At 35.6% G+C, this 26,517-nt stretch overlaps 2 protein-coding genes across 3 annotated transcripts in view; both read left to right on the forward strand.

Moving 5' to 3' along the window:
- The first annotated feature begins 764 nt into the window (after positions 1-764).
- dnai2b (dynein, axonemal, intermediate chain 2b) lies at positions 765-7,242 on the forward strand. 2 transcript variants are annotated; one of them, XM_043253411.1, is made up of 13 exons: positions 765-863; positions 1,929-2,116; positions 2,204-2,365; positions 2,495-2,622; positions 3,163-3,305; positions 3,383-3,496; positions 3,851-3,990; positions 4,106-4,228; positions 4,311-4,534; positions 4,644-4,779; positions 4,895-5,041; positions 5,887-6,102; positions 6,670-7,242. In XM_043253411.1, the coding sequence occupies exons 2-13, from the start codon at positions 1,934-1,936 to the stop codon at positions 6,757-6,759; spliced, it is 1,806 nt and encodes a 601-aa protein (XP_043109346.1). In that variant the 5' UTR covers positions 765-863; positions 1,929-1,933; the 3' UTR covers positions 6,760-7,242. The 2 variants fall into 2 exon arrangements, with proteins under 2 accessions (XP_043109346.1, XP_043109347.1); XM_043253412.1 differs by lacking the exon at positions 765-863 and adding an exon at positions 920-989.
- A 579-nt stretch (positions 7,243-7,821) lies between these two features.
- The window catches only part of kif19 (kinesin family member 19), a 36,747-nt gene continuing 18,051 nt past the window's right edge, over positions 7,822-26,517 (forward strand). Inside the window, exons 1-2 of the mRNA XM_043253744.1 lie at positions 7,822-8,138; positions 9,669-9,749. Of these exons, the coding sequence (XP_043109679.1) occupies positions 8,100-8,138; positions 9,669-9,749 (120 nt within the window). The 5' untranslated portion in view covers positions 7,822-8,099. The remainder of the gene's footprint in view (positions 8,139-9,668; positions 9,750-26,517) is intronic.

The following is a 26,517-nucleotide window of genomic DNA, read 5'->3' on the forward strand; positions in this document are numbered from 1 at the left end:
TTTACACTGATAATGCTGCCATAAAACACTATTTTTTGACTTGGCAACAAAATGTAAACTTTTTAAAAATTATGAAACTGCAACAAAAAAAATCTTTTGGTCAACAGCTTTAATAAACTATATGTGAAGTTATGAATACCTGATCATTATAGTACTAATTCTGTGAAAACAGTTACTTTATGGTTAAGATGTATTATTTTAACTGCACTGCAAAAAGGCTTATATTAGTATTTTTGTTTCGTTTCTAGTCACATATATATATATATATATATATATATATATATATATATATATATATATATATATATATATATAAACTTAAAATTCCTTTACTATAATTTAGTTCTTAGAATAAGCAAAATTACTTAAAATATTTTTTATATTAATATATATAGAACTACATTAAGTGATTTTTGCAGATAATGCAGATGTAAATAAATTTAGTCATTTTGCTCTAATTTTCTAAAACGGGGCAAAAAAAAAAAACTTTTTTGCCATGGATGCGTTGCTTAAAATGATAAATGATAATTAAATAATAAACAAAGTAAACTTAATTTAACAATCTCTTATATTTTCTGAAAATGTTTCCAATAAGTGTTGATAAATGGCGCCCTCTACTGGCGCTGTTGTCTAACATCCGCAAGACAAAGAGTTAAAACAGCTTACTTCGAACTAAACATTCCTAAATAATCTGTATGAATCATTCTGCATTGGTATTGTTTGTATTATTTAGTTAACTACTTTAAAGAGAGTGAAAATATGTCCGTAGACGTGACGTCACTCGCCCCTCGTTGCTAGGAAACGGTAAACTCTTACAGACCTGAAGACAATCCACCAAAACCAAGAAAGCGTTACAAAATCAGGTAATTAAGATTATTAACACGTCTTATTCTGAAAGATTTAACACCAAAAGGGTTGTACAGGCCTTGGTGTGCTATGTTTGGTGTTTGTTTGTGCAGCAAGTCCTTCCAAAGCAACCGTTGACTGAGGTAAATGTACAAAATATCCACGCTTTGCTTTTAAAAAAACTTTATGATATCGTAGTGCTGCTGTTTGACTCGAAGTAGTTCTTCACAGGAAAGAAAGGGGAAGTGTTTAAGGGCTACTTTGAGACTTAAGTTTTTTGTTTTTCAGGAACGCGTCAGTGTTGTGAAACAGAGGTTTGGTTTACTTTAACAGAGGTTTTGTAATTTAATACAAACGCTAAAATGATCAATTCTATCGTTCTTGAGCTGAAACGAGTTTCAGCTAGATTTTGTCTTCGGTGGGCGTGACAGAATATAATTCCTGTAAAGATGTATGAAAAAATACAACGTAAACATTTAATGTGTAATAATTATGAAGAATTATGACCTTTATTGAAACACCATTTTCCTATTTAATGCAGTAAAGTGCTTTGACACGGTCTATTGTTTTAAAGCGCTTTATAAATAAAGTTTGCGTGACCTTGCTATTTAAAGGGATGCATGCCTTTTTAAAAACTAGTTGGTCACATTTGATCATTTTATCATCAGTAAGTAGGTGTGAAATATTATAATTCCTCACATATTAGTTAATAATAAAATGAAATGAAATAATAGTCTATGTTTAACATTTATACAAACATTAAGGCCTATTAATTGTAAAAAAGTAACTTGTCACTCATAAGTTGTCACCAATAGCTCAAAACAGTGTGTATAATAATTATAGAGACATTCAACATTCATGACTTTTTATATATATATATATATATATATATATATATATATATATATATATATATATATATATATATATATATTTTTTTTTTTTTTTTTATTTTTTTTTAAATGCCATCCTACTGGACCATTTAAAAAAATTAAAAAACAACCCACAACTTAATGTTGATAAAATACTTTTAAACACTCATAATTAAGAATCCTTTCCAAACATGCTTTTCTTACCTTTAGCTAAAATGGAGATTGTGTACGTGTACACAAAGAAGCGCAGTGAGTTTGGACGCCAGTGTAACTTTTCTGACCGTCCAGCTGAGCTGCATGTGGACATCCTGCCTGACACGTCCCTCGCTGCAAACTTCACAGTGAGAGATCCGTGTAATGTGACCGTTCAGTGTGCCGAGGAAATGTCCGAGCATGAGGTGAGGCCGGCATTAACACTATAACAACACAATATGAGTTATTATCAATCATGGACTGAATAATGGTGAGCCTGTCGTCACGTTCAGGTGAACACAGAGCGCTTTGAATCAGAGTCACGAGGAGTAAACCATGCTGAAGGAGGGTGGCCGAAAGATCTCAATCCAGAGGACATGGAAGCGACCATCCGCTACAGGAAGAAAGTGGAGAAGGATGAACACTATCAGAACACTATCATGCAGATTGCTGGTGTGAGTGCCTTAGACTGTTGACCACTATCAGAGTATTATATGAGCAGTATTTCAGATGAGACTCAGAAGGTCACAAGACATGTTTTTGATTTATTTCTTGAAAAACAAGCCTGATTTTGCCCAATGCAGCTCATGGAACACTGCTGCAAGCAGAACAATGCCACAGACATCTACCAGGAGTTCTTTGAGGATGAGGATGAGGAGGTAACGGAAGAGTCAGAGGAACAGCCATCAGCCAAGACAATCAATGTCTTCAGGTGATGATAGAGCAACATATCAACAAGGAAACTGCGTTTTATTAACAATTTTAACAGTTTTATTCAGCAAGGGTGCATTCAATTGATCAAAAGCCACAGTTAAAACATCTATAATGTTTACATTTTTCCATATTGTTTTTATTTGTTTTATAATAACAACAAAACAAAAAATATTTTCCATTAACACATCAAGCTTTACAATTGTTTTTAACATTGATCATAATTGTGTGTTGTATGTATACTATCAAATTATACAATGTAAAAAAATAAAATGTATATATATATATATATATATATATATATATAAAACAACTGTATGATATAATTGTAATTATAAATATAATTTTTTAAATTATCCCTATTTACATGTACACATTAGGACAGACTTGTTCTAAAAAAAAAAAAAAAAAAATATATATATATATATATATATATATATATATATATATATATATATATATATATATATATATATATATATATATAACAACTGTATGATATAATTGTATAATTATAATTATATTATTATATATTTTTTAGAGACCCTAATGAAGTGAAGCGCACAGCCACAAGTTTGTCCTGGCACCCCGATGGCAACCATAAACTTGCTGTCGCCTACTCCTCCCTGGAGTTTCAAAGAGCACCCGATGACATGAGCTTCGACTCCTACATATGGGACATTGGTATGACTTAAGAAATTCTCTTTCACGTGTCACATATATTAAAGACAAAAATACAAATGAATGTTTTTCACTTTTAGAAAATCCCAATAAACCTGAGATGACTCTGAAACCTGTATCTCCGCTTGTATGTCTGGAGTACAATCCAAAAGATTCACACATTCTTGTTGGGGGAAGCTACAATGGACAAATCGGTTGGTTTCATCACCTGAGAGCCTCTCTGGATGCACAATTAATCATGTTCTACTCCAGCAACCACAACACTTATGACCGTGAACTCTTTTAGTGGTGTAATTAGATTAACCTCAGTCTCTCTGTGCGCTTTTAGTTCTCAATAAATTATGGTTAATGGAAAAAAGTACCTTTGACCTTGTCTGAATAGCATTTTCTAGATAAAACAGATGTGGCTTTTTGTAAATCTAATGGCTAGACTGATAGTATGGCACTAAATGCGAAGATGAAATGAGTATTGAAACGGCATCTGTAGATAACATCGGGTTTTTGTGTAAAATTATGCATGACCGCCTTGTTATTTAACTGATTATCAGCGTATTGGGACACTCGTAAAGGCAGCCAGCCAGTGGAGATGTCCACCATCGAACAAAGCCATAGAGATCCTGTCTACAAAGTCATCTGGCTGCAGTCAAAGACAGGCACGGACATCTTCTCGGCTTCTACAGATGGCCAGGTCTTGCGTGCAATGACACAAACGTCTACAAAAAAGAAATAAACCCCACATTATTTTACCGAGATTTGCATAGCATATTAATAAAGTCATCGGAGATACTCTCATCTGACACCAGGTACTGTGGTGGGACATTCGGAAGATGAGTGAGCCCACTGAGAGACTCGTACTGGACCCTAGTAAGAAGGGGAACCTTGATAATGCCCTCGGTGCGGTCTCACTGGAGTTTGAGACCACTATGGTAAGAGCAGTTCTCAGTTTTTGGCTCCCTTGAAGAAATATGTGTTGAAAACCTTAACACGGTTTGTTTTTGATTTCTCAAGCCCACTAAGTTCATGGTGGGCACGGAGCAGGGTCTTGTGGTTTCATGCAATCGCAAAGCAAAGACCCCAGCTGAGAAGATTGTATGCACGTACAGCGGACACCATGGTCCCATTTACGCCCTTCAGAGGAACCCGTTATTTCCTAAGAACTTCCTGACCGTGGCTGACTGGACCGCCCGCATCTGGTCGGAGGATATCAAAGAGTCTTCTATCATGTGGACCAAGTAACTTCTGTTTTGTTATATATATGGGGATACTTAATTTCTAGTAACCCTAAACTTTTAATGGCATTGCAGATGTTTGGTGTATTCTAAACTGCATCTGTTCCTGCAGGTATCACATGGCCCATCTGTTAGATGGCTGTTGGAGTCCAGTCAGACCCTCGGTTTTCTTTACGGTAAAGATGGACGGCACCTTGGACGTGTGGGACATCTTGTTTAAACAGAACGACCCAACTCTCAGCCTCAAAGTTGGTCCTTAACATCTCTTCCTTGTGCTGAAACCCATCTCACTGTCCAATATCTCAGCGTTGTGTATTTTAATAAATAACGACAATGTCAAACGCGTGCGTTTTTTTCTCTCAGGTTTGCGATGAAGCCCTATACAGCATCCGAGTCCAAGATAACGGCCGTTTCCTGGGCTGCGGCTCTCAGCTGGGAACTACAACACTGATGGAGATTTCAGCCGGACTGTGTACGCTGCAGAAGAACGAGAAGGCCCTGGTCTCAGAGGTCACACACCAACACATCAGCTCCATTACTTCAGTGTTTAGTGTGACGAGACCCTTCACAAATCTTTACCATACATGACCTTGGACACACAAAACAAGTTATAAACCCAGATTTATACAACATCTAAATAAATCTGAAAGCTGAATAAATAAGCTTTCCATTGACGTATGGTTTATCACCTTTTTGTCCGAATTAAAATATCTTCATGGAACGTGGTTTTACTTAATATCCTAATGATTTTGGCATAAAAAAAAAACACAATTTTGATTCATGCAATGTATTGTTGGCTATTGCTACAAATATACTCATGCTACTTCTGAATGTTTTTTGTGGTCCAGGGTCACATATGCTGATATCTAATATACACAAGACACATTTTTAATTATTATCAACATTGAAAATAGTTGTGTGTGCATCATATTATGACACTTTTTTCAGGATGCTTTAATTAAAGGAGAAAAAAAAGAAATATATATAGTCAAAATTCTGACTTATTCTGAATTCTGAAATAACCTTTTTTATTTATTTATTTTTTTCCATGCATTTGATCAATTTAATGAAAGCTAAAATTGATCAAATCTATTATTTTGTCCAATAAAGACAACATATATATATACAGTATATATATATATATATATATATATATATATATATATATATATATATATATATATATATATATATACTATTATATATATACTTTATAAAAAATTATTACACTCTATTACACTCTCTAATATAAAACTAGAATTAAAATGTTTTTAATGACACTGATGAAAAGAATAGAAGTACTTTTGTACGTACTGTACATCCGTCTATCATACACTACACTTTTATTTTTGCAGATGTTTGAACGTGAGACCAAGCGGGAGAAGATTCTGGAAGCTCGGCACAGAGAGATGCGTCTGAAGGAACGCAGCCGCTCCGAACAGAGCCGAGAAGACGAGGGCAAAGAAGCAGACGGGGAGGAGAGCGCAGAGGAGCTAGTGGCTCGTGCAGAGAAAGAGTTCTTCGACATCATGGAAGCCGAGAAGAAGAAAGAGGAGAAGGAACGAAACAAGGTTTCTTGAGCGAACATGTTTACTCCGGTGTTTTAAACGTCACCTTTAATCGAGGTTTTTAACCACGCATCTGTGTGTTTTGATGGGCGTTGTCATATGTGTGTGTTTCAGAACGGCCCATCAAATGAAATCGCCCCCCTTTGTTGAGCTTAAACAAATTGCACCCCGTGTTTGGACTGTTGCTCCAATAAGATAAGGGTTCAGGGCTCTATATATAACCCTGATAGCTGGGGTGAAAAAGCTCTTTTGTGAAAGACAAAGAAAGAAAAATCAATAAAGTCCACTTCGCCTATACCCAGAATGCTTTATGCTCCTCTGTGATTGGTGAGGAGGCTTTTGAGCTTGCGTGAGCATCAGAAGTGTATTGCTATAGGCTTTTCTGCTCAAAGGCCCGTGTGATTAATGGTTTTGGCCTTTTCAAGGACCTAAGTTATTTGAAAATAAAGAGGGGGTTTATAATTAGGTTTGCTGTATGTGTCGCTAATGATTTCTAGGCAGTTAATTGGACAAAGAAGTAGTTTGGCTGGTCTCATAGTTTTTGATCTGACTTTCTTTTTCCCTTTTCAGGAGAAAGGTGTGTGTGAAGAGAAAGATTTCCAGGAGGAGCGCGATACTAACGGTGTATCGTCCTTTACAAGAAGAGAAATATCTCTGTAGATTGCCAAAAAAGAGCTGCTCTCATACACAGATCGTGTTCGCAACCCATTTCGCTTCTATAATGTGATGTATTTCTGAGTGGAATGGGATAATTCAGTGAGAGAACTTTTATTTATCATGAACATATTATATTATAGGCATTAAATACCAGAAATGCAGTTTCACAGTATGACCAGGAACTCTGTAAAGCTGCTTTGAAACAATATATATTGTGAAAAGTGCTACATAAATTTGACTTAACCAGGCATGTGCAGGAATAAATGCAGTTGAAATGTTGCAATAAATAAAATGCATTTAGCATTTTTATTTTATTAATATGCGATTATTGCAATAAGTCCAGCAGTCGTCAGTGTTGTTTCAGATTTTCGCTTTTCTTTAATATCCTCAAAAGAGCATCAGATGATGTTATCGGAAATGGAATGATGTAATTGGTAGTGACTTTTTGTAATAAAAAAAATTGGTTAAGTAAATTGTAAACATGCATTATTGTTTGATTATATTTTGTCCTTCCACATGTATATTACCTATGAATAAAATCAAATTTAAAAATGGACCTAAGCCCTAAGCAGAATATATATATATATATATATATATATATATATTGTTTGTATATATATATATATATATAGCTATATGGGTTTCTGATCTATAAATATTTGTTTCAATTATTGCTATATGAAGCTTATATAGAATTTAATCTTAAATTCTTATTTCAATTATTGTATATTGCAAATTATATAGAATTTAATTAATAAAAATTCATTATATATATATATATATATATATATATATATATATATATATATATATATATATATATATATATATATTATATATATATATAAAATTTTTTATTTATTTATTTATTTTTGTATAATAATAACATACTGAAATAAAACACGACCCACAGTATTGAATCGAAGGAAGAAAACTGCAATACAATTCCTGGCCAGCGAGCGGCGCTGCTGCTTCAGTTTGAGAATTTCTGTCCACCTGAGTGAAGAAGCATCAGCGGCGGTGAGTGACGCGTTTCAGTGCGCACTGCACTACTGCTCTCATCTCTAGGGACATCACAAACACAACACACACACACACACACACACACACACACGGTTTACTGTGGGTGGAGGAACACACATCCTCAGATATGGACCTGACGGACTTCGCGTGCGTTTAAGAGACCCTCGCGACCCGCGTTTGACCGTCTAGCGTGTTTTTTAATCTCACAGAGAGAGAAGCGCAGGTGAATCATGACCGCGCGGCGCCTGCTGCGCTCCCTTCGCGTGACGCGCGCGTTTTAGCTGACAAATAGCCGTGAAAACGTCCCGCGAAACATCACGATGAAGGACACTGGAGAATCAAAGGACCATCAGCTGACAGTGAGTCCCCTGACTTACTATTTACCTGCACTTGAGTCTTGTAGAGTTTGTTGACTGCGTTCAGCCGAAAAATGTGTATTTTTGTAGATTAGAAAACGTGTTTACATATTTGTTTTGGGTGTAGCAAATGTATAGTTTATATTTTAACAGCATTGTAGACTTTGGTGTTTCAACCATTAATATAATAATAATAATAATAATAATAATAATAATAATTTATGTATAAGAGAATTACAGTGTAGAGTTACAGAGTGAATATGCAGTATACGTATTATGCAGTATTATAGTTATATTAGTATTTATCTGCATATCCTTTTATACAGACTGTATGCAGTTCATAACTATATATATATATATATATATATATATATATATATATATATATATATATATATATATATATATATACATGTATTTGTATGTGTATATATATATATATATATATATATATATATATATATATATATATATATATATATATAAAATGCAGTTCTAAAGAGTTTATAGAGACAGAGACATTGTGTGTAATTTTTTTAAATGAACTTTAAAATCATCTAGTGAGGCAAAAACATGATAAAAAATTTCCAAAACATACAAAAAATATTACATTTAAATATGGACACTTTACGCATTTAACTAAGTATGCGTGCGTATATGATTTCTGCATACCGCATACAAATGTGATAGTTTCGGCTGTGCTTAGCCAATAACTTTATATGCAAATAACAGGATTTTATTTACCTCTATAGTCCCATTTCATTCCCTGACGGCTTGTCTACTTAAAACCCCCGAACAGATTTCAGTCTGACAGTCTACACTTGTTATATTTAGATTCTCTGGGAGCTTAATACCTGTTTTGTAGTGATCTTTTGCCCCCCTCTCAATAATTCAGAGCGGCAGTTTAAGTTCCCTTTCTCTTCTTCCACTGTAAGACACTGTAAGATTACTTTTCTTTAGCTAATGTAAATCTGAGACAGTCACGTACCTTTTCCAGGCCAGTTTTTACACGTTTAGAAAATTAATAACATTAACACACACACACAAAAAAAAATCTGACTTTATGTGAGTATTGGCTGTATGAAACAGAACTGGTTTTGCCGCATCCTTTTATCATATTAAATGATGCCATTTGTTCCTCTAGAAGCAATAACGCCTGCAGCTATAATATTTATATTGCATAATTAAGTGCTTAGATTGCAGAGCTGCATCGCTGCACAGTGACCCGTCGGTTCTTTCTGTATTTTTAAGACTCAAACGGAAATTCCCTTAAAATGAAAACTATTGAGAATACGGAGCTCACCTTCGATTAATGTAAACCGCTATCTTCCATTTCCCAAGGATATCACTACACTGCATTCGATACAAAATAGGACTCAAAATATGACCTATTTTTTAATTAGAGCCATTTGGTTTATTATTATTTTCATTATTATTATTCTGTTCAGTGGTATGCATGCTTTGTAAAAATAGCTTAGGGTTCAAATCCTTTTCGAAACCAGTGCCATTTCCTTATTTTTTGCCGTTTTGCAGGTGGCCCTGCGGATTCGGCCCTTGAGTGATGCTGAACTGGAGGAAGGAGCCACTATTATAGCCCACAAAGTGGATGACCAGGTCAGACCAGACAGATGTGTCAGTTATTGTGTGTGTGTGTGTGTGTGTGTGTGTGTGAGACACGGAGTCAGCACTGCATTTTATTATTTCTTCTCAATGAAAAATGTGTACAACTGCCTCAAAACGGCGACTGCGCGCTCTTATTGTTCCTTGCTCCGTATTTGTATAATCTGCAGTACATTTTGTGGCGGATCTATGTTGTTTTCTGTCTAGGCACTAAAGAGGCGCCATTAAAATCGGTCAGCTTTTGATTAAAGCATTACTTTTAATGAGTCCTGTGCTCACGCTGTTCAGAGAAAAAAGCTTGAACTAGTAACAGCTATACATGCTTTTTTTAGGTCTAATGGTCTCTTCCTGTGGTTGGTTACTGGCCTGAATAAGAAGCAGGGCTTTACAGATTTTGACTAATGACCGAGACTACGGAAGCCTGTTGTGAATTCCCACTTTTCACTCAGAATGACCATTTTGAGTTCGATTCAACGTTCGGAAAAAAACTGAATTAGATTAAAATCCATTTAGAATTGCGAAACATCAACTTGCAATTGCAATTGCAAAAGTTTAGTTATTAATAACACTACTACTGCTAATAATAAACTCACAATTCTGAGAAGAAACGAATGGAATCGTGCGATTGAGAGAAAATGAGATAAACGGGTTCAATTACATTTTTTGTGGCAAAATAAGCGAGTGATGTAAACATAATTGAGTTTATATCTCACAAGAATTATAATTTTTTTTTTTGCATGGAACAAACAGGACTCTGTGCAATATATTACTGCCGTTAATGCATTTGCGGATTTCAAAATAAGTTTAATATACGTGCGTGCCTGTGTGCATTGTCTTGTTTTAAGTCTTGCGTTAAAGTAGTTTGGTAATTCATATGACGACGTTAACCGCAGGCTGGTTTAAGTGTCTCCAGGGCTCTCGTCGGCTGTAATACCCAGGTGCTAACCAGGCCCGGTGGTAGTGAATGAGGCGAGTGCGGTCAGATATGCTGTCTCAGGGGTCTGAGTCACAAAGACAATTAGCCAATGCTGTGAGACCTTAGCGTGACATAACGTCATTTCCTTTGCCGGAGTCTGCAAAAGCAGGCAGTTATAATTATCTTCACCCATTTCGTTCTGATCTCGGATTGATTAATTGTTGTAATTATAACTGTATTTGCTGGCATGCGTCAGGCAGTGACATTCGTGCGATTTACAATTATAGCGGAACAATACGAAAGTGCTGCTTCTGAAATTTGAAATTATGCAAATTATAGACCGTGTTCCCAGCGTGCCAAGGTTTGATACGTTTACAGTTAATAGCTGGATTGCATGAATGTGCGTCTCTTTGGTTAAAAGTATCTGGCAAAAGAATAAATTCGAATGCTTTTCACACTTATGTGGAACAGAACGTGATGCTAATTGTACGTGGAGCTTTTGCTGGCTCTTTATTTTACTGTCCCGTTCCTCATGTACATACTACGCTTATTACAGTAACTGCAATAACTAGAAAATAGATAACTAGATTATAACTGAGTTATTAACTAAGTAAACCTTATATTGACAGTGCTTTTTTTAGGTTAGGAGAATTTGGTTGAAAGGTACTGTGCTGATGATGCATTAAAATACAGGATAAATGGTAAAACAGTCCATTTGATCTAGATCGTACACATTTAAGTGTTTAAATAAATATAACAAAATGACCTTTTTTCACATTCTCTGCTATCTTGAGTCAGTTTCAGTGTTATTGTTAAGATGTATGCAAGCCTGTTTTGACCACACAATTATAAAAAATAATTAAAAATAAAAAAAGATAACTGAGATTGCCCCCTCGCAGTTCTGACTTTTTCTTTCAATTATGAGTTTGCCGTACGTGTCACGATTCTGGATTGAGATATGAATGAGAGATAAACGTCTTGAAAAAACAAACAAACACGGAATTATGAGATTTAAATTTAGAATTCAGAGGAAAAAAAAATCTCTGAATTCTGAAAAAGAACCTCAGAGATTGAAATGTTGACTTTTTTTCTCATTATTGAAAAATCTTTCCATTTTATGTAGTTAGTATTGCGATATGTAAATTCTCATGGAGAAAAAGCCAGAATTGTGAAAAGTAGCCTTGGAATTGCGAGAAAGTCCGAATTCCGAGTATCAAAAGCAAAATATCATAATTTTGAGATATAGGTAAACGTTTGCATGCAGTTATTTTATTTATTAATTTCCTTGTTTAGTTTATTTTGTGGTAGAAACTTCCTTTCTAATAATTGTCATCAAAACCCATTTTGTAGTTATGTTTACCAACAGTATCACTTATTAATAAGTTGTTGGTGGATGCTAGATGCTTGAAGAAGTCTTCACCCGTGGTTCCTGGTTTTCAGTTAGATACTGTATAATTGTGAATTACTAATGTCGACTTTGTACCCACGGACGGTCAGCTGAGGTGGGCATGTTTACATCCGAGGACTTGGACATAACAATGCAAACTGGTTATACAAGGGCTGATGGGATTAGTAGCATGTACAGAAAGGTTTTGACGCCGTGTATTATGTTTGTGCAGTCATCCCCATGAATAGAGAAAGAGAACAAGACCGCCAGTACAAACATATAATGAGCTTGTGTAAGTGTAGAAAAAGATACAAACACACGCACAAAAACATGCACGCATGTTCGCTGGCGAACACCAAGACCAGTTCTTGCTGGTCTAAGCTAGTAAGTAATTATCCAGATTCGCTGACAAACCAAACTAAGCGCCTTTCTTATCTGTTTGTGCCTAACACGCCATATGGCAGCACCATCTACTAGTAGACTAAGCCTTTTTTTTTTGTTAGTGGTGTCTGTGGTGTTTTTCCCCATGATGGCAGACACTCATGCAGGAGTAAACCTTAAGAGGATGATCTCACCGACAGGGGCTTTGGGTGGCTTAGACAGCAGCCACCTGCTCTTCTGTACCTGCAACCACCTGACGGCTGTAGGATCATGCCAGGGTCGGTGCATCATCAACTCTAACGTGTCCTTCAAAGCTAAATCTGATGGGTGCATATCTTTTATTTTATTTCTTTCTTTATACGGAATAGCTAATACGTGTGCTTTGGGGACTTTGGTTAATCAAACACAAGAGCTTGCTTAAATGTTACCTGACTTCCATTGACCGCTAAATCTGTTTTATGATGACATGGACAAATTGGTATTTATTTACCTCTCTACCTTAGTAATGTGTGTGGTAGTCTTATTTAATGTTAGTTTAACATTAAACTATGAGGTAAAAACCTATTTGGACCTTTTTCAATACAAAGACAAGGCATTTTTAAAAACTGACACAAAAAAAAGACTGAGTTTAAACAAACTCTCTGTATCCAAAATCTCTATATATTTTCTACAGCAATAAAGCAAAGAGGAAAAATGTAGTCCTCCATGATTGTGTATTCTTGAGGTTCAAATTAGAACTTTTTTTTTGAAAAAGACACATTTTCTTCCTAGTATTTACTTAGTCTTTGCAATCTGGCAACCATGACCTTGGAAAAAAGAAGATGATCTGAAAACGTATAAGTTGGAGATAACAGTCACTTTTGAGAGATTCTACTTAGGTTAAAATGTAACACAGCCAGACTGTATTTCTTCACTCTGAATCTGTATGAATCTGTAAAATTCTAACATGATTCGCAACAATATTAATTGCGTTTGTGGTTGCTGGAAAGATGCGCTTACATGACTTCTGTGCCACAATGCAAAGTCTTTTTATTGTTGTTTTAACAGAAAAGGTCTAAACAAGAACGCAACTATAATGTGGATTCAATATTAGGAATTCCCCTGTTTTAGAAAGAAGCTTTTGAGTTGGAGCAATTTTCATAACGACTACAGTGTGTTCATTCATATTATAATTTATTTAACTCTTTAATTGTTCTTTAGCAATTCACTACTTCTGATTAAATAAAGAACAACAGCCATGTAATCGTGAATAATTTTGAGCAGAAATAATATTATGCAGCATGTCTAAAACTGACTAAATATACTTGCTAAAAATGAAAAAGAACATTAAAAAGAAGAACCGTGTGCTTTTGCTAATTTACCGAGTCAAACACACCGAGACCTCACGTTCTCCTTAAGGTGAGGTGCTCGTGATGACGCATGTGTGCTTCCAGACATACACTGCAAAGCAATTGGTTCTCTCATACATGCATAAGCACATGCTGAGGAGGCTGAACCGTGCTGTCACCTCTCCTTACTTGTGTGTCATTATACATTAATGATACATATCAATGAGGCGACTTGGCACCTTGACACCTCGCCGGCCCACAGCGGCTTCCTTTCAGTGGTGTTTCACACATGCAGTGTTTTTATTAAAAGGTGGATGCATGTAGTGTTAATCAAAGCATCCCTCCACTAAACCTCAGAACCCAGATAAACATTCACGACGGCCCGTGACAAGAGCCATAACTCTCTTATAATCGCATAAGCTCATTGTGGAGCATAAGCGATTAAAGCTTCGTCTTCAGCTTCTTTGTTCTACTACTTGTTATTGTTAAGACAGGTTTGTTTTTGTGTGATTAAGGTGGAGTGTCAGCCATGATGAAATGACCTCATGAGCTGTCTTTTAATGTAAACATCTTTTAATGTAAAATTGTAAAGTTACTATCTCTCTTGTTTTGTCATAGATTTATTGTAAATTAACTGAAATCAGTGGACATAATCATTAAATACGTATGTACGTTATATATATATATATATATATATATATATATATATATATATATATATATATATATATATTTTTTTTTTTTTTTTTTTAATTAATACTTTTATTCCTCTGGGGTATAATAATTTGATCAAAAATGACAGTAAAGTCATTTATTGTTTAAAATTTATAAAAGTATATTTAAAATGCAGCTTTTTTGAAAAGATTTGTTCAGCAAAGAATGTCATAGTCTCCAAGAAAAATATTAAGCATCCCTGTTTTAGGTTTCAGACATTGATAATAGTAAGAAATGGAGCACCATATATATATATATATATATATATATATATATATATATATATATTTATTTATTTATTTATTTATTTTTTTTTATTTATATTATTATTTTACACTTTTTTGTAATTAAAAAAATGCAGTCTTAATGAGACAAAAAATAATAAATTTAAATGTATGCATTAATTGCCATTTCTTGCTATTTATTTGCAATTTCTGAGAAAATTATTTCTATATCAAATGTAGATACATATTTCTATTGTTGAATATAAAAAATAATTATTCCTTGTGCCCATATAGTAAAAGGCCGATCATATTTGCCCTATTTGTCATTGCTTAAACTTAAATCTATCATAAAATCTGCTGTTCTGAACAGTCATTTAAAAGCTATTGTGCGTATTCGAGAGAGACTGGCAGCAGGAAGTGTTGCAGGAAGTCAGAAAATCACTGTGGCCGTAATTACACCCTCAGTATGCTCCTGACAACATATTGGCGGTGAATGAGATTTGGATGTGGCGAGGGATGTGTCTCCTGTTGCTTTTAAAGGTCGTTAACTGTTCTGCTCGCTAGCGTGTCTGTTTTCCCCCTCTCTCCCACAAACAGTGGGCTGTGCCCTGTTGCCATGAGAACCCACAGACAAGGTCAGGGCCATTGTTCGTTTTCCTTTTCTCGCCCCTTTCACGAAACAACATAAGCGCTGAAGGATGCAAGTTCTTCTTAAGGGCGCATGCTAACAAAAACAGCAGTTATCTCGATCGCACTCACTTTGGATTCTTATTTAAAAAGACTGACGCACAATATCCGTGCACTGTTCAGAAATCGCATTCATAGCGCAATATTTACCCATGATGCATCTCTTTTAGGTTAGCACAGGTGGTTCGGACACCGCTCCTTCTACAAAGAAAGGAAAGACGTGAAAGGAAGAATAGACCTCAGAGTTTCCCTTTAAAGACCTTGGCGGGCAAACAAAGCCCCGCATTCATCCGAGCTCGGGTCGTACCTGATAACATGGCAAATTCCCTCCATTGTGCACAACAAAGCCACCGCTTTGGCCCTTCTGTATTCAGTTTCTGCCATCTTTCTCCTCCTCGTGTCTCCGGGAGGACATTCAAATTGCTCTCACCTCGAGTCCAATAACAGAGAGAGCGAATTAGCAGAACGAGCCTCCATCATGGCATCGCTCTTGCCACCCCACCGCTCCGAACGGATCAAAGATATTCATCTCCGGTATAATTATGGTTATGGGCTTTCAAAGCGCCCGCCGCTCCCTGGGTTCTTTCTCTTAGTGTTCTCAAGGCTTGCACTCGACGGCCCGGCTGCTGTTTTTTAGGCTTATTTTGGAGGGAGGATAATAACTTTAGGGCCAGCGAAGGCTGAGGGAAGAGTCGCACAGAGTAGTGTTTGGTGTCTTTTACAGGCGTTCTGTTTGAATAGGCTCAGAGCTGGGCCGAGAAATAGTTCCCCAAACAAAACCAGCCTTCAACGGACAAGATTTAGACGCAGCGCTGCTGGGGAAAATGCCAACTGTTAGACTCAGCTCTTTTACAGGTTGACTCTCTGCATTTGTGTTTTATGGTGTACGCACCCTGGCCTGCTCTGTAAATGTCCATCACTGGAATACAGAGCCATTGGCCATATACAGGGGGTCATTACAGCCCATATAGTAGTTTTCCACCCGCAGGTTTTTATTAAGACTCTTATCTTTATACATTACAAAGTCTTTTTTTTTTATAATGTTCTGTCTTTATTTAAACAATAAAAATGCCAAGTTGATTTAAAAAGTTTTATGATGTCAAATAAACGACTTGATTTTCTGTTAAATTGCTTTTTAGACCAAACTAATTCATGAAACCGTTTGATGAACAAGGTTTCTCACAACATAGGGAAGATTTGCTACTTGCTAATGCTAGTCAGAGGCAGCTGGCGTTAAGGGGAGGAACTTACGATGTGAGTTCACGATCAGATAATTATTGATGGTACACCTCAATAACGATTGAGAAAGATACGATATAGGCACATCTAGTGCAGACAAATTCAACACATGCTGAAATGAATGCTGTGCCTGCCTGTGATGAGGAGATTGTGAATGGAAAAATGTATATTAACGTTAGTCAAATGTTTGAATGCAAAATTATGTTTGTGAAGGTTTATTTCATTTCATTGCCTCTCATAAGTTTATTATTCTTGATACTGTTTTATGTTATTAATTTAGTTGCTTACGCAATTTACAAAAATATTTTTGATTTCTTAAGACGTTTTTATAGTTTTTTCATTGCATTTGTAAATCAATTAAAATTTTATCAGTCAACTGTTAAAACAGAATTAAAAAAAAAAAAAATCAATAATCATTGATACCAAATGATATCAAATGATATTTTTAATATATTTGTAAAAGGAGATAACTATAAATTTGATCATATTTGATCAGTAGCATATGGCCTTATAGCTAATAAACATGGATTATAAGCCAGAAACCTAATTTTTTAAATCATGTGATCGGTCGTTATAGGAATCATGTAATAGTTCAAAATCTGTAAAAAATAAAAAAAGTGAAATGTCAACATAGGTTTTAAAATTAAATAATTGAACTAAACTTAATTATAAAGTTATATGACGTTCAGCTCAATTTTCTTTTTAGATCTGTCTAAAATCATTTAAGAGAGGTGGATTGAAATTTTGAGGATTTTATTTATTTACTTGTAATGTATTTGTAACTTTCTTTCAAGTGAACTGTAAAAACCATAAAACATATTAGCCAAGTTGTTGGCCTATTAGTGTTGACACTCTGAAGTGTGTTTAAAAAGATGTCAGTGTTTACAATGCTAGCTGAGAAGTTAAATGGATGTGTAATGCTGCACTAATAGACTGTCTGACCTTAAAAAAACTGTTCCTGGCGACATGGGCTTTCTTTAAGTGGTTTAGCAAATGCTTCTTTACTCATGTATACAGACCCGTCCTATTCTGGACTCACCGTCTGATCATCCTCTCTCTTTCTCCTTTCCTCCCCTCTTAATCGGGTGAGGTGGGCACTGTTGATAAGTCTTGAGGCTGAAGAGGATCGCAGTGTGCTGAAGGGTTCTCTAGCAGCGTGCGAGACCTTATCACTGCAGTCTTGATTGCCTCTATGCCTGAGCATTGAACTGAAGTTAATGCAGAGCTCACTGATTCATAATGATACATGCAAATGGTGTTTGACATAAGGCAAAAGTGTTTTTTAAAGCTTGATAATGCACATGGATAGTGACCATTATTTTGAAGCTCTGTAAATTGGTTATATCCACAAGTATTGCATTGTAAAATTAACCTATACGGCTTCGACGCACACAGCCATGAAAACTAGAAATACTTTTTGTTGCAAAAACCGATTGATCTGCTTCAGAGGAAGGCGTATAGGTTAGTTTTACCTCGCAGTACTTGGCCGATATATACCATTTACAGAGCTTCAAAGTAATGGTCACTATCCGCGAGCATTACCAAGCTTGGAAGAGCCAGGAATTTCTTTTTTAAACTCTCTGACTGTGTTTGTCTGAAAGACGAAAGTCATGTACATCAAGGATGGCTTCAGGGTGAGTAAAATATGCTGCAATTGAATTTTTTAGGCAAACTATTCATTTAAAGTCTACATTACGACATGATCGTGCACCATTCAAAACTGAATTGAATGTGCTTTTTAAATTAAATTGCAGAATTAAATTTGAGATTAGGTAGACTTAGAACTTTGGAATTGAATTTTAATCTAAGGAAGTCATTTAAAATAGACCTTGATAAATCTTTTTATTTATTTTTTTTAGTGGGAACTTTGTAGGTTTTGTGGGCCAAAATGACATATTTGTACAGATTTATATAAACCCTTACATTTTCAGTTGATTATATATTATATATTATGTACTTTTGGTAATGTAAGAACTTCAGCATCTTTAGAGTTTGGCCAGTTCTGTCCAAATTCACTTACAAACTCTTGCTATAACCATAACCAAGATAGATACAGCAGTGTTAGGTAATACGTGTTTCATCAGAAAATATAAAAATGTGTTTTGTGCATCATGTTCTCATCGTAAATGTTCTGTTCTGCTGGCCTGTGTCCAGTTCTCCTGCTTTAGGGCAGCCAGTGAAATGTAGCTGGATCTGTCTTATCCCTTGTGGCACTCAATACCTGTTACACAAGCTATGGTCTGGCAAACCTTCAACTTCAACTCTACCTGAGCTCTGGTTCTCTGCACTGGCGATACCAGACACAGAGAGAGAGTGCGAGCAGACCAGATACATGAAGTCAGTTTAGTTAGAAAGATGACAAACAGAACATCTTGGAAATCAATAAGATAATAAAAAAAGAGAGAAATAAACAAAGGGGGCAAAGTTGTTGGTCTTGTAGAGTTCCTAAAATCTCATGGCCGACTCAGTGGCACAACATAAGCTCGGCCTGCCTAATGAGTCTTACGCAAATTTATCATCAACAATTGTTAATCAATTATGTGTATCATGTAGTTGATCTTAAGCAGCCTGTAAGTTGCATAGTATTGATTTCTATACTGTTATATACACAGATAGATAGATAGATAGATAGATAGATAGATAGAAACAGGCATAGGAACTCAGCTTAAGAGGGCCATGAGGAGCTCTCAGGTTGCATTGAGCTTCTCCGTTCTCAGAAGAGCACTCAGCAGTGTTAGTCATTGCTATCTGAGGTAATAAAGCTGTTTTGAAGCTCTCTGTGGTCTTGGAGGGCTTATTATGGGCTATTATTTGGTATTATCTTGCACTGGACTCAGTCCCACTGCACCTTCCTGCTGTCCTGCATGCTCATTCATAATGAGGCTTGTGTTTGTCTCACGCTTTTGCACTTGTTAGCCAAAATGAGCGTGAGGCAGATTGCTTGTTTTTTCTCATCATTTGCGTCCCATAGGGAGGAAGCATGTTATTTCGCCTGCTGATGAGTGCTGATGAAAGGTAGGTGGATGCGTGAGGTTGGGCTCGGTGCATGTGAGTGATCATCAAGGTCGGATATCCTGGTTTGGGGAGGAGGTTGTACTTTGGTGTCCTTTTGCATGTGAAAGATAATACTCAGCAGTGAGACTTGTGAAGAGTTGCTGCCAGCGTCATGTCATTTTTGAATATTATTTTGGATAAGTTTCTCACAAGAACAGTCGTGGAAGGTCATACTGACCCAAGCAGACAGAGCAAAACATTGGCGATGAAGCCATTTTGTACCTGCTCAGCCAAGTACAATAACTCATCACGTTCCAGATTATATGTGATCGGAGTCCAGAGAAACTGCAGCTGGACCTTTTCAGCTCAGCGTGAAGCCCCACTGAAGGTTTCTTTTTGTTTTGAGTTCAAACAACTATGGAGTGCATTTCTTTTCTTTGTGAAATACTGTTTTCTGTTTGCTAATGGATTGCCAATGGATTTATCTCAAAGCCACACTGTAAAAAAAAAAAAAAAGAAAAATCTGTAGTTTTTGGAAAAAAATAAAAACTTTGGCAGCTATGATTGCCAGAATAATTGTGTAAAAAATGTAAACATAGTTGCAGCCAAAAGCTGTAGATTTTACAGTATAATACTGTTATTTACGAAGAAGAAAATTTAAATGTACACCATTAAATTCAACAATGCACACTGCTATTACAATTTGTTTTGTACATTTAACATATTGACAAGCACCATAACAATGCAGAAATGTGCCACAAAACGTATATGTTAATATATAGAAGGTTGCATTATAGTTTGCATTCATGCAAACACAAAACACCATCATGGTAACATATGGCACTTATGTAATACAATAAACATTTTTATTAAACAACAGAAGATATAGCATAAAGCCCCAATGTACATAACTAATAACAAAATCTATTAAGAAACATATTTAAGCAAAAGACTTGCTGTGATGTGAAGTGCCACGTTGGGAATTCTGGGAATATTATTTTGCAGTTTTTGATTGTAAATTATACATTGACATGTTCTATTTAGTGTGTATATAACTGTACAATTAACAGGATTTACTGTAAAATTACATTAAATGTCTAGATAGATGTTTTACAGTTTTTCAGTTTTTCCTTGTATATAGTATGGGAAATTACTGTTAACCTATTTTTTTTAATTATACCTATTTTATATGATATATATATATATATATATATATATATATATATATATATATATATATATATATATATATATTCATTCATTCATTCATTCATTTCAGTAGTGTTTTTACAATTAAAATCACACTTTTATTTTGTACATCAAGGTACAATTATTCTCATACTTATTATTATTATTATTTCATCAGTACTTGCTTTCAATCAAACCCCTGACCTTAATGTTGCTAGCACTTGCATCATATTCACATATTTCTCAGTAATTAGTATGGTTTTGTTGTAATTATCATTATTTCATTCATATTGTAGTCTTATCTAATGTATGGCAGGCTCCATAGTTTGAATTCCTTAACTGCCAGTTGTACGTTGTTTTGTGAAAGTGTTGTCCCTTTGGTGTTAGTACAGCCTGCGCTGTTGTTTTTGTCTTTTACTGCGCTCTGTAGAAAAGTTTGTTGACGATACACTTAAACTGTCTAGACCTCAGGGTGCAAATCTCTGTGATGTGGTCTCAGCCATCGGTCATGTCCCACTTTGTTGTGCAATGCTGACCTCCATGTCTTGACCTGAAAGTGGCCTTTGACCTCATTCTGCACTGGGTGGATGGCTATCGTCCCAGCTGTGAAGCTGTATAAATGCCAAGGTAATCTCAGGAAAATAAGATACAGTAGTACACACTGACACCGCTCTAACTTATAAAAAGTGAGGCAAGTGGCTGCATGTGTTTTAAGTTGAGTCCGGTCTGTGTTTAAACCTCCTTTCATTGTATTAACTGTAAAGCCCATCAGTGAAAATGGAGATCAGCTTGAGACTCTAAAAATATTGGGCTGTTATCCCTCTGGTACCAAAAAGGATTTATTGTTTGTCAGAGGCCATTAAGTTTATGAAGTTTTTCTGACAGTTAAGTGAAATCCGGTTTAATCTCTGCTCGAATTCATTGAGAAAACATCTAAGATAACTTAATGAGGAGATTGGTATACTTGGATGATGGCTGAATCGGTGCTGCCCCAAAAGGAAGAAGCCGACTGCCCAATCTGCACATGTTTAGATAAGTATGGTGTTGTCAAATTGTATTGTCAAACACAAACAGCCTCTGATATATCTGCTCATTCCCAGGCATGTCAGGGCCTGTTTATTCTGTGATGTTTTCATGACTCTATTGGTGGAAACAAACAAAAAAAAAATAATCAAGAGTTAGGTCAGATGACCCAGATGCACTGGTGTGTAACTTAAATGTTGACGCACAAGTAGAGCAAGAACTTCTTCAGTGCATGATCCTGATTATTATTTTTTTTGAGTCAGTGCCAATGATGCTATTGAGAGTAGAAGTGTTATGGACTTCATCTTTATAGTGTTTTGACCAAGTTGCCAGGAAACAGTACTTAGGCCGAGGACAATGTAAATTCAACCACACGGCCAAAGCCAAGACTAACATAAAACCAAGACTCCATTTCAGTTCCTTTGCATTATGACAAATAGTCCAATATTACACAACTGGCTATGTTTTACTAGAACAGCCACTGATATTGCCTATTGTTTGGCTTTATAAACAATTATGGCTGTCAAATTATAATCATAATTTTATATACTGAATCTTAGTTTTAAGTACATTCTATAGGTATGCAGGATTGCAGAATAAATACCAACCCATGCTTACTTAACCATGTTGCACATAGCTTCTTGTATGTTTCATGACATTTTCAAAGTGCGATTTTCAGGGTTTTGTTGTTCTTTTGAGTCTCAGTTTATCAGAAATGAAATGCCTGTTAAGTGGTGCTAAAAGGTTAAGGCTCGAACACGCTTGACAAATGATAGATTTCTCAGAGCAAACAAGATGAAATACATTTTGTGATTCAACCTTGCCGCTGTATCTTGTTTCTACAAGCATTTGAGTCATTTTATGTGGTTTATGGGTTTTGCGAAAGTGTATTGCTGTACAGGGTCAGCTACCACACAGGTTTGTGCATCAGAAAAGCAGTAGGCCTATACGGAGCTGATTATGTGATGCAAACATCACATGTTAGTTTACAAATTATGCACTATGGTAAATTTATATTTTATGCAAGGAACCATAGGGTATAGACAATTCTCCAATGACCCCATTTTGAATAAAATGTTTGTGAGACCAAGTACATGCCCTAAAAATGGTACCGCTATAGCACTGGAGCTGTCTAACTTAGTTTTCTAGCATTGTTAATTAACTTGTTGAATCCAAGAGTACACTAGTACTAGTACAATATTCAGATGCTATTCACAACTTTTTCTTGAAAATGACAACTTATTTGAGCTCCAGTTTTTTCCGTACTCCCAAGTATGTTTACAGCCGGCTAGCTTAGCCTTGCATAGCCTAGCACAGAGTGGCCTGCAGACGGGTGATGTTAAAAAAGTAAAGGAACAAGCTCCGCCAAGTAGCTTGTATCAGGTTGGCAGCACTAGAACAGAGGAGGCACTCAGGGCCCTTGTAAGAGGAGACACCATTGTTGGGGTACCGTGTCGGAGAAGGAAAGAAGGGATGATGAAATGAAAGAGTGGAATGAAGGGGGTGGCTGGCCCATCAGATAGCTTTCACCTTCTCAAAGCACAGCTCTTGGCTTTGAAAGGGCCACTCAAAGGTCACGGCCTTTTCAAGACTCGGAGCTGCACGGTTTGTGTTTGGACCTATTGTTTGACGCGGCCCGCAGACGTCACGTATGCAGAGTGGATGGCTCTGTGATTCGCTTGTCCTATCTCCAGAGCACAGCATGGAGCAGAAACCTCATGTTCAGACAGGTGTCATGGACGCCTGCCTTGTTACACAGAGTTTCTTGATGAAGGTTAAAGAGAAAACTACTAATTACTAATTCTGCTTCTTGAACAACAAAAAGGTTCATGTTTTTTTTCAGGAAAGGCCAAACATTCCTTCATTCATCACACTGATAACATTTTATTTTATATTATTTTATTTATTTATTTACTTTAACTTGACTTATTAACTTGGGCAGTGATATGCTGAAGTGTGAAACTGATCTGTTTAATATAATGTGGCATCACACCTGCAGCTGCTGTGACCAAACTCATTAAGGGTCATTAAAGGTGTGATGGAAATTTGACACGTTGTGTGTGTGTGTGTGTGTGTGTGTGTGTTAATCAAATGACATGTGAAGATCTGAAAGATCTTAGCAGGGTCTCCTCATTGAAGGAATGAATCTTATTTTAGTCCTAAAAGTAAGAATTCTTAGTTATTTAGGATACGACCCCCCCTCAAACTCTTATGACTTTATTCTGTGGAACATGAAAAGAAAAATACTTAATAATATCAAGCAAGTGTCTTCTTTTTAATTGTCCAACTTGTGTGCTACATTTGGATAAAAGCATCTATTAAATGTAAATGTATATTCAAGATTCATATAATAAGAAACATTTAAATGTACATTACCATTCAAAAGTTTGTGGTCAGCAAGATTTTTTTCTTAAAGAAATTTTAAATAAATATGTTTATTCAGCAAGAATTTATTAAATTAATAAAGCAACGGCAAAAGACATGGTTTTTAATGTATATGATGATTAAAAGAATGTTGCGAATATATGTTTTTTTGTGGTTCAGCGATAAATAATAGTTTGAAATAAGAAGTCAGTGACAAAATAATGTCAATTGTTTGTATGAAATATTCATTTCAAGGTTTTAATAGAGAATGGGACAAGATAGAAGATGCACTTTGTGTTAATGAATGCATCTGTTCTGCTCTTCTCTTTCCTTCTTTCTGCTCTTTCTGCTATGATTAAGGGTCTTTTCTTACCCTAACCATTGGCGCAGAATAGCCATCTGTCAATGATATACTGCTTCCAATGTGTGTGTGACAGTGTTACAGGGAGTTAAAACCGTGCCTGTGTGTGTGTGTGTCTACCCCAGTGAGGCCCCTCTACAGCTACAACTGCCCCTTCTCATCACCATTCTCCATCAGGCTAATAGCAGCAGGTGTCTGAGTCGGTCCACACCCGCTTCTCTGTAGCCATGACAACCTGTGTGTCATACAAGGGAGGGGACATAGTATCTGGAAGAGATGCACACATAGATGTCAGCGTAAACACACCTGCATTCAAGCATGCTTTATCATCAGCATGCACACACATGCATCTCTATGGGTACACGAGCAAACAGTAACCTGCCTATCATGGAGAGACACATAAAGACAAACATCTGCCCACTGATCTTCAGCATCTCAGATGGCTGACATCTCATCTTCAAGCCTGGCTCACTTGCCATATGTGACCCAGTTTCACCAATTTTTGTCTGCTCTTTACCCGTATAATGGCCTACAAGATATTAAAAATGACTTGTGTTGTCTGCAGTCAAAACGGCAGGTAAATAATTACAAATATTTGTAATAATACTTAAGAATTATTATTCAAGTAATTATGTTTAAAAAATCCTTTTAAAAATATAGCATTTAAACATTACCTTAACTCACATGCAATGACAAGTTAGTTTTTTTTATTTTAGTTGTTTTTATTTTATTTTAAATATTAATAGATTATTATATTATTTTTTAATATTTATTATATATATATATATATATATATATATATATATATATATATGTATGTATGTATGTACAGAGAGAGAGAGAGAGAATACAATTAAATATTACAAAACAATATATATATAATATATATATATATTTCAGACATCATTAGCAACAATTTTAGCGTTGTGTGCAGTGTGAACAATTAAATGATCCTTAAATTTTACGCACGTTCACTTCCATTCTTATTTTCGCATCATAGGAATAATGTTTTCAGTTCTTGTGTGCATGGTTGAGTAGTGCCAGGTTTGAGGTTTCATATCCCTAGAGCTGCTTGAGTCAGGCTGACTTCTGTGGATTTGCCGCTGTGGGTTTTATTTCCCAGGGTAGCATCGTATGGCCCAGGTTACATCACAGCTTTATCTGTGACTCATAGATGATGCCTTGGAGAACCAAACTCTCTTATGATAAAGCATGGCTGAGTTTACATGCATCACAATGCCAGGATCAGTAATATGAAGAGATCGTATCATTTTGTCTGCCTCTGTCAAGTCGTTGCATAATTGTGGGTCAATCTGACACCTCCTCATATCTGTGTCCTCATCATTGGCTTCGTGTAACCGCTCAGTATCTCATCTTTCTCTTTCATTTTCTCTGCCTTGTTTTTCTCTGTCTTCCTCTGTTTACCTGTCGGAAAGAAGTTTTAGTCATTAAGAGGCTCACCCTGTTCTCTCTAGGGTTTATCCTTCTCAGTCAAAACACAAAAACATTAGGAGCCGTGTGATTGCACATGTGCAGATCAGCTCTATCTGCAAGGCAGAAATGCAGTTTTCCCTCCACAAATGATGTGAATTTGGGGTGACAGTATCTGTTTATGGAAATAATAAAAGATAAGAGAAGGCACAGAAATGACATACTCTGCTGTAAAATGCTGAAAGACTGCATTTTGTAATATTTTAAACAATTAATCAAAGGTGATATCATTACTCACAACACCACAGCAGCATATTTACTATGTATTTTTTTTTTAAACCATGCTATTAAAATGCAATTTTATTATACTTGAAAGTATTTTATTTAATTTTTATGTATTTATTTGTATTGATTTATGTATTATTTGTGTTTTATTTGTTAATTTCTTCCTTTCCTGAATATTTAATTTAATATTTTAATATTTTTCCTCTTTTTTTGTAGTTTCCTCATAGTTTTTAACCTTTT

Source organism: Puntigrus tetrazona, chromosome 12 (genome assembly GCF_018831695.1).
Source record: "Puntigrus tetrazona isolate hp1 chromosome 12, ASM1883169v1, whole genome shotgun sequence".
NCBI lineage: Eukaryota > Metazoa > Chordata > Actinopteri > Cypriniformes > Cyprinidae > Puntigrus > Puntigrus tetrazona.

Bases quoted from the DNA above. Each gene is read 5' to 3' on its own strand.
- dnai2b (XM_043253411.1), top strand. From the start codon at position 1,934: ATGGAGATTGTGTACGTGTACACAAAGAAGCGCAGTGAGTTTGGACGC. The intron at 2,117-2,203 runs GTGAGGCCGGCA...CGTCACGTTCAG, and splicing joins AGGAAATGTCCGAGCATGAG to GTGAACACAGAGCGCTTTGA. The intron at 2,623-3,162 runs GTGATGATAGAG...TATATTTTTTAG, and splicing joins AAGACAATCAATGTCTTCAG to AGACCCTAATGAAGTGAAGC.